Here is a 15,223-nt window from a genome sequence, read left to right as displayed (position 1 = left end):
ATTCTGGAACATTTTCAGGACAGGTAACCCCCTGCAACAGCTGCTGTCTATAAACCCCTTTAGTGTCCCCTACCATTCTGGTGGCAGCCATTACCCACTCTCTTGCCGTATTTTATCATCACTTAGCCTTGTATTAATAAATAGTGTTATTTTTCTACTGAAATACCTCGTCTCTGTCTTTACTGGAGCGTACCTGTGTGAGAGCCCGCTTGTCTTTGTCAAAAGGTACAATTACACATAACAATATATCTTGGTGTGAAAGGCACCAGGTGGCGTAGTCACATTCCAGAGCCAATACCTTACTACCAGTAGGTTACATATAGTTATGAAGCTGCTATGCAGTCTGAATGATTCTAGTGTGAGCCAGCCTCTCGTGGATCTGTTTCTCAGGGCACTGCATAGTGCACAAACAGGACTTTAAATCACTTAAAGGCATTACACTGGATTAGACATATAAAACGTTGTTAATGGTATGATTGTCCCCCCCTAACATTTAAGACACAAATCCCCATGCTTGTCTGCAGATGTGTAATGTATGCCAGGCCTGTAAATTGCTATTGATCATTGACATGCAATGATACTTTTACTAGCATTGTCACCAGGGGGGCTCTGTCTCATTCTGACTGTAGTTCTTTTGTATGACCAACATCCATATTCTTGTTGCAAAGTTGAGCTCAAAGATTTTACATTTTGACATTTCTTTCAATCACTGAACACATCTTTTTGAGTCACATGAGCAGCTGCTTGTTTATTTATAGTTGATAATGCCAAGAACATGAAACTTGGCTTGTTTCATGACAGGAGGTAGGTGCTTTGCAGCAATTCCCATCACCCACACACAGATCCACATTATTTTATTATAGAGACAGCCCTTCCCCTGACCTGGCCCACGGCCAACAGCATCTTCAAAATCAAAATCATTACATGTGCACTCGGTAAGTAGTTATTTGGTGCTTCTGCCGCCTATCCATTGTTCATCCCACTATTACTCTGTGTTATGCCTCTTTCTCATCTCTGCTATTTCCCATCCTTTCCTTTGGATTTTTCAACATTGGATTATCACAATAGAGCCATTTTAAAGAGCTTGAAATAAATCCCCCATTTATCTCTTTAATTCAGAAAACCCTTAGCAATCATATTTCACAGTGTGTATTAGTATTCTCATTAAATAAACCAACCAGTCAGTCAGTCTGCTGGTCTCACTGGTTTCTATCTGTCCATCCATCCGTCTGTCCTTCCACTATTCCCATTAATGACACTTCACTGGGTGTCACTACATTACGTCATAAAGACACTGAACCCAATCAATCATACTTTGTAAGAACAATGTCGAATCAAACATGATATTTTCTATAACACATAGGGCCATAATGTAGACATCAGTGACATGCAAAATGCTTTCTCTTCTCTCCACTTTATTTATTTCAAATTTCCCCAAAACACCGTAAACACCCTAAAAGGAGGTGGTGGAATCAGGTGGTGGAATCAGCAATACACCATGCTCAGCAAGGAAAAAGTATAGCTCTATAGCTCAGCAAAGAAATAGTATACCTCCATAGCTCGTCAGGAAAATTGTGAATATATAAGAAATATATGAACACAGTTTATGTAGTTTATGTCTAGGTATGTTCTCACATCAATGAATATCAATCAGCAGGACACCGTGCTCTCCTGTATGTTACCACAGAAGGGAAAAGGTACAACACTGCTGTGTGCTATGAATGCTTGAATGTGGGTTTGTCAGAGCCAGTTGGTTGTGTAGCTGTGTTCTATGAATGCTGTGCATGTTGGTTTGTCAAAGCCAGGTGATTGTGTAGCTGTGTTCTGTTCTAGATGAGAGGCGTGAGAGTGAGAGCAGGAACAAGAGGAACAAGACTATCAGAAATGCAGTTAGACCCGAGGCTTCACAGGGTTCGGGTCAATCATGTCACTCCCATCTGGAAAAAAACACAAATGAGATGACAGAATTAATTTGGATTCAAGGGAACAATTTCAGACCACAATAAGTGAATGTGGGATGGGCAGATCTCTAATCTAGAGTCAGGTAGGTTACAACCCCTAACAGCACTAATTATATACAAAGGATAAAATATCACACACACACAGACATTTGCCAACTAGCTGGGTGTAGTCAGTGTTGAATTATCCATGTTTACCTGCTCTGCCACTGGCCCAAACCAGAGGCCCCAGTGAGAGGGAGGCGCTGTCATGGAAATCAACAGCACGGCGCTGCCTATGGTGGTTACCTGGGTAACAGTGCTGTAAACAGGAAGAGAAACGGAACAGATTTGTTTTCTTTTTAACATTTGCTCTTATTGAAATAATCTGATGTGTAAACACTGACAAACATTCAGCAAATTTGTATTTTATTAAAACATCTGTGACAAACATATTAGACTACAACTATAGCAAAACTTTGACATTACTCTGCTAGTCAGATTCCCTCCTGGTGTGCTCTAGATGTGGTGAACTTACGGCTGTGCAGTCGTTGCTCGCCACCAAGCACAGGTGGATGCTGCAGTGCAGGTAAACCTTGGAGGAGTTTGCAGTGAAGGTGAACATCCTGAAGGAGAAACGACCTGATGTGCTGTTTCCATTCTGAAGCAGCTCCACTGTGCGGTCATTGGGGTTGGGGCACCTAGAGGGGGAATAACATATGGAAAAAGAGACCGTGAGGACAATAGGTACTTATGAAGAAGGGAATACACCCACATGATGAGCAAAAGAAAAAAAGTCTGAACAAATAAGGACTCAAATTATGATGACGTTTAAGAACCTGTGATAGTGTGCTAGTTGGGTGAATAGTTTATGTTTTATCTGTTGTAAGAGCTCTATGTCCCTTATTCATTTAGGCACGTGTGATAGTCTGGTAATAAGGTATGTAAGAATTAAGAGTGGGTGTATGTGTGCGTTGGTACAAATTACTCGTTTCTGATGAGGTCCCATCGGATGTGGTAGTCTGCCTGATTGACAGGAGTGGCCCAGCAGGAGTCCATCACCACGGCGATCTGGCGGCTGTCCACTCCCTCCACGTGGACTGCCACGTACATCCGCTGGTTCACCACCACATTCACATTCCCAGAGAACGCATTAGAGAATCCTGCATCTTCATAGGGAATCATTCGGACACGGTAGGTTCCATTACCTCCTGGTAACTTCTTAGTCAAAACACTGTAGAAATAAACACAAATTGTTTTTATTCAGTTCATTTTAAGACAGGCAGAAAACTTAGTCTTTGATGATAGTGATAGTTCCTCTATGAAGGGCTTTAATTTGGGGGGAGTAGTTGATGCACTGTGTGTGCTGTAAACATATATATATTTTTTAATATTATGAAAGACTACTATCTGGATGTTTTATGAGTGAGGAATAGTATAATTCAGTCTCCAATTTATTGTGTTTGGTCAATGAAGAAAGGCTGCAAATCAACCAAGAAAAAGTGATAGAAAAGTGCGGACATAAAGGCAAAACCAACCTCTCCAGGGGGTTGATTTCCATGTCCATGGAGAGTGCCTGACTGAGGGGGTAGACACAGCAGAAGAGCAGTTGTATCCGTCTCTCTCTGCTGATCACGCCACCGGCTGAGTTGGCCTCCCCCTGGATTAAGTTCTCATAGATGAAGTGGGTGCTGTTGCTCTGTTGGGCAATAGACAGCACATACAGGGGTAAATGTATTTGGTAGAAACCAACAATGGCTTCATCCATGCGCTGCTGTGAATTCTGAGTAAACATATTTGAACTGTTGGGGGTTTTGCCATTCTGATTTGAACTTAACACTTAAAGGCAATATCCCTCTAAAGAATAGTGTAACCAAGGTTAACAAAGTTATCTTTAAGATTCTGTAAATATGTATAAATAGTAATTAATAAATAGTCTAATAATAAACATTAAACATTGATTAGTTATGTATTTATTAGTGCCTTAGGAATTTAGCATAGCTTTTTAATGAATGAATTGTAATGAATGAAATGAAATGTAATGTTGGAGCGCCCTCTACAGCAGTGTTTTTCAACCACTGTGCCGCGGCACACCGGCTGTCAGGTGTGCCGTGAAAAAACATCATTTTTTACATACTGTCACTTCATTGGTGAAAAAAAAAAGAGCCAACTTGTGTGTTTGTGTCGTCGCGCTGTTGGTGGTATGAAGGCTCAATACTCCCCTCTGCCTGTGGGTGGCGGTACGCAGCATAATTAATAGGCAGATTTGCTGAGGCGACAATTAAAAAAAGTGAGATTAAGAGATAGGTACACGCATAAAAGTCTAATGGAGAAATTCTTGAAAAGAAAACTAGGTCCTGATCAAGATCCCCCCACACCTGATCCAGATGAGCCCAGTACAAGTGGGTGACAAAAGAAGGCTAAAACGGTGAGCTCAATACAGTACAGTGATGAGTATCTGTCATTTGGATTTTCCTTTACTGGGGTTCCCGCCGCACCGAGTACGTTGTGCGTTGTGTGTGGGGAAAAGCTAGCTAACAGTGCCATGGTCCCTAGCAAGCTTAAACGCCACTTGCAAACTAAACACCCTGCGCTCCAAGACAAGGATCCAAACTATTTTGTTTGTTTGCGTGACAACACTGTGAAACAGGCTACTATGATGACAAAGGTCACAAAGGTGTCCGAGAGAGCCCTGGAAGCTAGCTATTTAGTAGCGGAACTGGTAGCTAAGTCAAAAAAGCCACACACTGTGGGGGAATCATTGATATTACCCGCCTGCAAAGCCATTGTCAATGTCATGCTAGGCCCAGATGCAGTGAAGGAGATTGCTAAAGTTCCCCTCTCAGATAACACCATAGCGAGACGTATTGATGACATGTCTGCTGACATCGAGAGCATTGTTTTGGAGAAGATACGCTGCAGCGGGAAATTTGCTTTGCAACTCGATGAGTCGACAGATATAAGTGGCCATGCCCAACTCCTGGCTAACGTGCGCTTTGTGGATGGAGCTAGCACTTAACGATGTTCATATACCATGACAGTTGTTGTTCTAATTGCATGTCTTTTGTTCTACAGGTGTGTGGCGGTAATGCAGCCTGTCCAAAATGATCTGTACCTGGGCATAAAGCCTGTGCCATCTTGGCATTAGGATGATGTTAAGTTTAATAAAACATAACAAATAGAACACGCGTTTCCCTGATTTCTTAGAGTATATTATGCTCATGCTGAAACTGTTTGGGTTTGATTTTCATATAATTTCCGGTTGTTGGTGTGCCGTGAGATTTTTTCTGTGTCTTAAGTGTGCCTTGACGCAAAAAAGGTTGAAAAACACTGCTCTACAGGACGTCGTGCGTGCTGAAGAGCACGCGCAACTTTTACTTTGAATATAGAGAGATTAAAAGAAGACGGTGACAACCTTTTAAAAAATCAACGTCTTTACTGACCCAATTAATTAAACCAAATTGAATTATTCGATTATATTTTAAAGTTAAAGTGTTTTACATGAGTTTGATAGAAAAGGTACAGTTGTACAGTTGGAAATACGCGATTTATGTTTTGTGCTAGTTGAGTGCTAACTTGCTAGCTAGCTACACCGAGCTACAGCGGACCTGCTGGACAAAGATGTGTGCTTGAAACCTTTGAAGATCGAAATGAAGATTGTCATTGTGGAATCATCTACAGTGAATATTGACTGACTGACTGACTAAATACTCCTTGAAAACAACGACGACAACTAGATGGCGAGCCTCCCACCGAACAACAGAAAAATACGGATTCCACACTACATCCAGTCCAACTGACAGAGAACTGTTTGGTAGCTTGATAGCTGAAGTTCCACGGATACGTAAGACTTTACTTTTTCTTTTTTTATTTAAAGAAGACACTGAATGAACACACTGATTCTTTGAACATATTTAATTGATTGAATATTTGATTGTATGTATTGTAAATGGGATATCGATTTTGTTAAGCTACTGTTGAACTGCTAGCCTGTACAATTGTGTTGGGTTATGTGAATTTGATTAAGTTAAGTAAGTTTGATTAACTTTAAAATATCATCGAATAATTCAATTTGGTTTAATTAATTGGGTCAGTAAAGACGTTGAATTTTTAAAAGGTTGTCACCGTGAATTTTTAAACCGTCTTTTAATCTCAACGTCTTCTCTCTATATTCAAAGTAAAAGTTGCGCGTGCTCTTCAGCCCCCCTCTCCGGGGGGCTGCACCTTGCCGTGGTGGAGAGGCTTGAGTACTTCAGTGAACCGGAGAACTATGCCGGCGGGGATGTTATATCCCTGGCAGGTTTAACCAAGCCGGACAGGTCAAAGGAGAGGAGGCAGACAAAGCAGTCCCCCGGTCCTCCAGGTTGGGGGTTGGGCGTGGGGTCAACTACCCCACCCTAGAAAAATTTAAGCCAGTTATGAAAACTTTGACGAATGAAATCACACGCCTGGCAGAGGATGGTGACCCTGAAAGGGGGATTATGACGCTTCCCAGCCAAACCCGCAAGGAAGCCGGGAAGCCGATACACCTACTGACGTCAAGAAAGTCGATCCTTGTGGGCACATGGAACATCAGAACCATGTTCCAGGCTGGAAAGGCCGCCACAATTGCCAAAGAAATGGCGCGCTACAACCTATCAGTCCTGGGCCTGGCAGAAACCAGATGGACACAGTCGGGGGAGGTCAAGTTGGCCAGTGGGCAGTCCATCATCTACTCTGGACATGAAGAGGAGGGAGCAATCCATACAGAGGGAGTGGCCATCATGATGACGAAGGACACCAGGAAGGCTCTAACTGCATGGAAACCCATCAGCTCTCGCCTCATTACAGCCACCTTCAATACCAACAACAAGCGAGTGAAGGCCCACATAATCCAGGGTTATGCACCCACCAACGATGCAGACGATGAGGTCAAGGCCAGGTTCTATGACAGCTTGAACCACCTACTTGGTAGTATCAGAGCCAAAGACCTCATCATGCTGATTGGAGACTTCAACGCCAAAATTGGAGGCCAGAATGAGGGATATGAAGCAGTGATGGGAAAACATGGAGTGGGAACAATGAACGAAAATGGCGAGCTGCTAGCAGAGACCTGTGCCAGCAAAAACCTAGTGATTGGAGGAAGTGTATTCCCCCACAAAACAATCCATAAAACAACGTGGGTGTCACCAGACCATGTCACAGAAAATCAAATTGATCACATCTGTATCAGTAAAAAGTTTAGAAGGTCCATGGAAGATGTGAGAGTAATGAGAGGAGCAGACGCAGCCTCAGACCATCACCTCCTGGTAGGGATATTCAGACTAAGGTTGAAGAGACACCAGCAAGCAAAAAAACATCGGGCAAAATACAACATAGAGCACCTCAACAACGCCCAAGTAGCTAAGAACTTCAAGGAGGTCCTCTCAAGGCGAAATGCACAGCTACAGCAGAGGAAAACCGAGGGATGGACCATAAACGAAGAGTGGGGACATCTAAAAGCTGCTTGGACCTCAACCTGTGAAGAGGCCTTAGGAAGGAGGACCCAAAAACACAAAGAGTGGATGACACCAGAAACCCTCGAACTAATCCATCAGAGGAGAGAGCTCAAAGCGAAAGTTAACAGCTCAAGAACAAGATCTGGAAAGACATCTGCCCAAAAGGAGTACAACAGATGCCACAAAGATGTGCGAAATAACATCAGGAGAGACAAAAGATCTCAGGTGGAGAGGCTAGCAAAAGAAGCAGAGCTTGCAGCGAGTCAAAGGAACATGAAAGAGCTGTATAACATAACAAGGAAACTGTCTGGAACAAATACACATAACAATAAACCAATACGAGACAAGACCGGCCAACTGATTTCTACTTCGGAGGCACAGCTCGAGAGTTGGGTGGAACATTTTGAGGAGGTGCTGAACAGGCCAGCACCGGCAGAGCGACCAGATATCCCCAAGGCAGCAAAACCACTTAAAATCAAGTGTGGCAGACCAACAAAGACTGAAATGAAGACGGCCATCAAACAACTAAAATCTGGCAAGGCTGCTGGACCCGACAACATTCCACCTGAAGCCCTTAAAGCAGAGCCCAACCTAACAACGGACCTGCTCTACAGTATCTTTGGAAGAATTTGGGAAGAGGAAAGGACACCAACCGAGTGGACAGAGGGTTACATTGTTAAACTGCTAAAGAAAGGGGACCGCAGTAACTGTAACAACTACCGCGGGATCACCCTACTTTCCGTACCCAGCAAAATATTCAATAGGGTCATTCTCAATCGTCTCCAGGATGCCGTGGACAAGAGGCTTCGGGACCAGCAAGCAGGATTCAGGAAAGATCGCTCATGAACAGACCACATAGCAACACTACGCATCATAATTGAACAGTCTATTGAATGGAACACCTCCCTCTACATCAATTTCATCGACTTTGAGAAAGCGTTCGACAGCTTGGACAGAACAGGACTATGGCACCTTATGGACTACTACGGAATTCCCACCAAGATCACAAACCTAATCAGGAACTCATATGAAGGAACGTCATGCAAAGTCATCCATGCAGGCCAACTCTCCAGGAGCTTTGACGTTAGGACGGGCGTCAAACAGGGATGCCTTCTATCTCCATTCCTGTTCCTCCTGGCAATAGATTGGATTATGAGGGAAACAACTGAGGAGAGAAAGAACGGGATCCAGTGGACACTGTGGGAGCAGCTGGACGACCTCGATTTTGCGGATGACTTGGCTCTCCTCTCACATACACAAGCACAGATACAAGAAAAGACAGACAGACTCTCACAAACTGCGTCAAAACTTGGTCTAACACCCAATACAGCAAAGACGCAGGTTATCAAGATCCACTCCAAATCCAGCAACCCCATCCTCATGAACAGTAATGCCCTCAAGGAAGTGGAGGCATTCACATACCTGGGCAGCGTAGGTGCGGAGGTACAGAGGCGGACATAAAAAGCCGGATCAACAAGGCAAGAGTGGTGTTTAATATGCTCAGGAAGACCTGGAGCTCAAAGAACATATCAATTAACACCAAGGTACGCATCTTTAACTCCAACGTGAAACAAGTGTTGCTGTATGGATCCGAGACATGGAGAACCACTAAGCAATCAACACACAGGCTGCAAACATTCATCAACACCTGCCTCAGAAGGATAATGAACATCTGGGGGATAGACAGAATAAGCAATGTGGACCTGTGGAAAAGAACAAGCCAGGATCCAATTGACATGCTAATTCTCAGGAGAAAGTGGAGTTGGATTGGACATACCCTCAGAAAACCGGCCACAAACATCACTCGGCAAGCCCTGAAATGGAACCCACAGGGAAGAAGAAAACCAGGTCGACCCAGGAACAGCTGGAGGAGAAGTGTCCAGGCAGAAATGGCTGGGAAAGGGCTCAACTGGGGAGACGTTGAAAGAACTGCCAACAACCGAGCGAAATGGAGGACATTCGTCAATGGCCTATGCACCCAAGAGGAGCAAAGGGCATAAGAAAAAAGAAGATTTATACATATTTACATAATCTTAAAGATAACTTTGTTAACCTTGGTTACAATAGTTTCTTTTGTAAATCTTTGGTGTAGAAGCTATTGTACCCTTAGAGTGGTTTCACAAAGGTGGTTCTCATTGTCGAAGAGGAACTCCACTCTGCCATCTTGGAGTGTGCCGTTGCAGCTGGGGTCGTTGAGGTGGAGGGTGCCAGCCGAGAAGCCTGCTTCGAACAGCTCGCAGCGAGACAAAGACATGGTGCCTGTGCTGCTGGAACAGTACTCCACAGAGTCTGAGGAAGACGGGAGGAGAGAGAAAGGTGGAAAGAGGTGAATATGGTGAGGGGAAACGTGATATGGGAATATAAACAAGGAGGAATATAATAAACTTCTATCCAACATAGTAATATTAAAAGCAGTAGTACCATTAGTAGTAACAATGGACCTCATTCTCTAACATGTTCTTAAGTGTCTTCTTTTTTTTTGGTAAATATGTTTATTGGTTTTTAGCACACAACCATACTTCAAACAAGCACACACATCAAAAACACAACACACAGATACAACAACATCAGCTCAGCTACACACATATAATACAATAAAAATGATGAATAAAGAAAGAAAACAGATACACAGCAAAGTATTCTCTCTTACGACTTTTCAAAAAATCCCTGTAACATAATGTCAGAAACGTTGGGGTCCAAATAATTCAGATAAGGTTCCCAAACTTTATAAAATTGTTTAGATTTGGAATGTATCACACATGTCAGGTACTCCAGAGGTACTAAATCAAACAAAACATTATGCCAGCCCTTAACAGTTGGCTGTCTATCGCTTATCCACTGCAATAATATATTCTTCCTAGCTGCATATGTAAGAATACAGAAGAGCCTCTGTTTTTTTAACACTACATATCTAGAAGGGAGACCTAGAATAAGAGACATTGGATCCATCTGGAAGTTTTGCCCAAGTATCTTTTCAATTTCTGTCAAGACATTAGCCCAATATCTTTGCAGTTTATGGCATGACCAAAGGCAATGGGTTAGAGTACCAATCTCTGTTTTACATTTAAGACACATTGGCGACAAATTTGGATTAAAATGATGTCTGCGGTTGGGGGATATATGCATTCTATGTACAATTTTTAGCTGTATAGATTTGGCTCGATTACAGACTGAAATTGATTTAGCGTAGACCCAAATATCGTCCCACTCATTGTCATTGATTGTAACAGAAAGTTCGCTCTCCCACTTTTCTTTAAGCTCTTGCAAAGCCACAGTTGCCAGATTACGCATAGCTCCGTAGAGTAGACTGATAGACAATCTCCAAGGTGTTGCAAACAGTACTTTCTCAAGATGAGATGCACCAGGGTTATCAATTAGGGTTGTACTGTGCAATATATAATGTCTTATCTGTGAATAACGAAAGAAGCTCTGTCTGGGGATATTATATTTCTCAACCACTTGGTTAAATGACATTAATGTATTATCAGAAATGAGGTCTTTCAACACATAAATGCCACAATCCTGCCACTGTCTGAAGCCAGCATCAAGAAGTCCTGGTTGGAAATCGGGGTTGTTCAAAATAGGAGTGAAAACTGATGTTAGTTTTGACCTCCCCTCAAGTCTACGTGTTAGTCGCCAAGCCTTAATTGTGTTGAGAGTAACAATATTGTCACAGCATGACCTAACAGTTTTAAAACTCTTAACAAACAACAGGTTCTTCAGTGGGTATTTTGATAGGGAGGTTTCCACATCCAGCCAGACAGAGGCTGTCTCATTTACGATCCAATCATATATCGCAAATGAGCACAAAGCTGGTACTTTCTCAAATTTGGTAAATCTAATCCACCTTCAGAGCTTGGCAGTTGTAAGGTAGCCATCTTTAGCTTTGGTCTACGTTTGCTCCATATAAATGCACTAAGCCAACCATTTAGTTTTTTCAAGACTCCATTTGAAAACAAAACTGGGATCATTTGGATAGGGTAAAGCAATCTAGGCAATATGTTCATCTTAATAAGAGCTATACGACCTAGCCAAGAGACTGGCAAAGAGTTCCAATGCTCCAAATCTAGCCTCACCTTCTCAAACAATGAAACAAAGTTAGCCTTATACATTCGCTCAAATGTAGGGGTTATGAATATACCTAAATAGATAAAGCCCCCTGGGGACCACTTAAAGGGGGAAAAAGGCAGTGTTGTAGGTATTGAGCTTAGGCTCCCTAGCGGCATGGCCTCTGATTTTGTCAAATTAATTTTATATCCAGAAAATTTGCTAAATAAACCAACAACATCAAGTAACACAGGTATTGATGTTTCTGGACTTGAAATATAAATTAAGACATCGTCGGCATAAAGGCTTATCTTATGATGTACATTGTCTATTTGTAAGCCCTGGATGGAGGGTATTGTCCTTATGGCCTCTGCCAATGGTTCAATAACCGTGGCAAACAAAAGGGGGGACAATGGGCAGCCCTGCCTTGTTCCTCTATGCACAGGGAAACCTTCAGACCTCAGTCCATTAGCAAGAATGGCTGCTTGAGGATTATCGTACAAGACCTTGACCCATCTAATAAAATTATCCCCTAAACCAAATTTCTCCAAGCAGTAAAATAAATATGACCATTCAACTCGGTCAAAGGCCTTCTCTGCATCCAGAGAAAGCACTAAACCATCAACTTGTCTACGTTGGAAGACCTGAATGATATTAAGAAGACGCCTAACATTGTTATAAGAGTTTCTCCCCTTTATGAAACCAGTGTGATCCTCTTTTATAATTTTAGGTAGGAGACCTTCAAGGCGTATAGCCAAAATTTTTGCCAAGATCTTTCTGTCTACATTTAGAAGGGATATGGGCCTATAAGAGGCACAGGACTCAGGACATTTCCCCTTTTTCAGTAAGAGTGAGATATTTGCTTCTTTCAAGGTCGGGGGTAACTCTTTATTTGAGAAAGCATCATTAAACATGCTGACTAAAGGGTCTACTAATAGGCCTGAAAACTCTTTGTAAAATTCACTGCTGTACCCATCCGGTCCACCAGCTTTCCCATTCTGAAGAGTTCCTATGGCATTAAACACCTCTTCTCTGGAAATGGGTGAATTAAGAGCAAGTTTATGTTCTGATGGTATAGTGGGCAAGTTTAGCTGGTCAAAGAACTTATCCATCAGAACAGACGCATCCCTTGGCTGCTCAGAACTATAGAGATTATGATAAAATATCTTAAAGGTGTCATTTATAAGCTTATTATCATATATACGGCTGCCTTGAGCATCACAAAGGGCTGCAATGGTTTGTGACTCTGCTCTTTTTTTTGTGAGATATGCTAGGTATTTCCCAGGTTTATCCCCATGTCTCGTTGTTGCCATGGCGGCGCGCATAGTCGCAGCGGCTCAGTGCTCCCTAAAACAATGCAGTGAAATCATTCAAATCAAACCAAACCAATCGTCAAATATTTTCTACAATAGAGAGGATTTATTGTACTTCGGTAGAACATGCCAAATTCCGATAACGAGTGCCTTTCAACACTCGCATGGGATTCCTCCGGGAATACCCAGAACACCGGCGTCTCCATGGATAGCTACACCGAGCGGCATACCCCGAAGACGGAGGAGGGAACGTAAACAGAAGCGGGGTTGCAGGTCCGGTGACTTGACTAGGCTAAAGAGGGCTCCAAACAGACCACCACTGCCCAGTCTTTACGTCGCGAATGTAAGGTCTTTAGGAAACAAGATGGACGAGCTTAATTTGGATATATCGACCCGGTCAACCATACGAGACAGCTTCGTCATTGTCATCACGGAAAGCTGGCTACACTCGGGGATCCCAGACACAGCGGTGGAGCTGTCAGGTCGCTCACTTCATCGCAGCGATAGAACAGAGGCTTCTGGTAAGAGCCGTGAGAGGACTATGTGCATATGTAAAAAAGGACTGGTGTACAAACTCCACTTGTCATCGATAAGCACTGTTCACCCGATCTAGAGATGCTAGCAGTCAAATGTAGACCATTTTATTTACCACGCGAATTCTCTGTTACCGTGGTAACAGCAGTATACATCCCACCAGATGCCAACGCTAATGCAGCACTTGGCTATCTACTAGCAGCTATAAACAAACAGCAGACCACTTATCCAGAGGGCGTTTTTATCGTGGCTGGTGACTTTAACCATGTCAACCTCAAGACGGTGCTGCCCAGCTTTGATCAACACGTAAAGTGTGCAACTCGAGGAAAAAATATTCTGGACTGTGTGTATTCTAATATTAAAAAGGGATACAGGGCCTCACCCCTCGCACACCTGGGCCAGTCTGATCACCTGTCACTATCCCTGATTCCAGCATATCGCCCCATCATTAAAAAACAAGAAGCTACCATCAAAACTGTTAGGAAGTGGCCTGAAGATGCATCTCTACAGCTCCAGGACTGCTTTGAACGAACAAACTGGACCTTGTTTTTTAATCAGGATGTGAATGAGTATGCCTTTGCTGTCCTCTGTTACATCAGGACCTGCGTTGAAAATATCACCACCAACACCCGCATCAGGATTCCCCCTAACAGGAAACCCTGGATGACTGGGGAGGTCCAGGCCCTTCTGAGGGAGCGCAACACAGCTTTCAAATCAGGTGACAGAGCACAGTACAGCATAGCCAGGCACAACTTGAAAAAAGGCATCAAGCAGGCCAAAGCCATGTACAGGGAGAAGATTGAGGGCCACTTCACCAACAGAGACCCAACACAAGTGTGGCAAGGCATACAACAGATCACCAACTACAGGGGAAGCCGCAACCCACCCACAAACACCAATGCCTCCTTAGCAGAGGAGCTCAACCACTTCTATGCCCGCTTCGAGACATCTGGGCTAGATAATGGAGCTGCTCCCCCACCTGCTGGCACAGACCACACAGCCATGGTAACAGCAGAGGAGGTAAGACACATCCTCAGGTCTGTGAACACAAGGAAGGCAGAGGGACCAGATGCCATTCCAGGAAGAGTGCTCAAAGAATGCGCATACCAGCTCGCAGATGTCTTTACAGACATTTTTAATATGTCTTTAGCCAAAGCGGTCGTACCAACCTGTTTTAAAACAGCAACTATTATTCCTGTGCCCAAGCAAAGCAACATCAGCACTTTAAATGATTATAGACCTGTGGCGCTCACTCCCATCATCGCCAAGTGCTTTGAGAGGCTGGTGGCGAAGCGTGTTAAGGCTGCCCTCCCTCGCTCCCTGGACCAGCATCAGTATGCTTACAGGGAAAACAGGTCCACTGAGGATGCTATTGTCACAGCCCTCCATACAACGCTGACACACCTGGACAAGAAGGAGACATATGTGAGACTCCTCTTCATAGACTACAGCTCGGCTTTTAATACCATCGTCCCCAACCGGCTGATCACCAAACTCCTTGATCTGGGCCTCAGCTACAGCTTGTGTATGTGGATTAAGGATTTCCTAACAGATCGCCCCCAGACAGTGAGACTGGGTCCTCACCAATCCTCGAGCCTGTCCCTCAGCACCGGAGCTCCACAAGGCTGTGTATTGAGTCCCCTGCTCTACTCCGTCTACACATATGACTGCACCAACACCCATACTTCAAATACAGTAATCAAATTTGCAGATGACACGACTGTGGTAGGACAAATCACCAACGAAAATGAAAGTGCCTACAGAGACGAAGTTGACAGACTGACAGGATGGTGTAAGCAAAACAACCTGACCCTGAATGTCAAAAAGACAAAAGAAATCATAGTTGACTTCAGACGGCAAAAGGCAAACCCTCAACCCCTCATCATCAATGGTGAGGAAGTGGAGAGGACCTCCT

At 43.6% G+C, this 15,223-nt stretch overlaps 1 protein-coding gene across 1 annotated transcript in view; it reads right to left on the bottom strand.

The window, feature by feature from the left end:
- Nucleotides 1-748: 748 nt before the first annotated feature.
- The window catches only part of LOC116220052 (alpha-tectorin-like), a gene marked incomplete at its 5' end in the record, with an annotated part of 33,128 nt that continues 18,653 nt past the window's right edge, over nt 749-15,223 (bottom strand). Inside the window, 6 exons of the mRNA XM_031565359.2 lie at nt 749-1,937; nt 2,157-2,259; nt 2,476-2,638; nt 2,926-3,171; nt 3,476-3,636; nt 9,519-9,703. Of these exons, the coding sequence (XP_031421219.1) occupies nt 1,891-1,937; nt 2,157-2,259; nt 2,476-2,638; nt 2,926-3,171; nt 3,476-3,636; nt 9,519-9,703 (905 nt within the window). The remainder of the gene's footprint in view (nt 1,938-2,156; nt 2,260-2,475; nt 2,639-2,925; nt 3,172-3,475; nt 3,637-9,518; nt 9,704-15,223) is intronic.

The sequence above is a fragment of the Clupea harengus genome, chromosome 1 (genome assembly GCF_900700415.2).
Source record: "Clupea harengus chromosome 1, Ch_v2.0.2, whole genome shotgun sequence".
Taxonomy (NCBI): Eukaryota; Metazoa; Chordata; class Actinopteri; order Clupeiformes; family Clupeidae; genus Clupea; species Clupea harengus.
The sequence above is the reverse complement of the archived record's forward strand: the minus strand, read 5'-3'. Positions and strand labels throughout refer to the sequence as shown.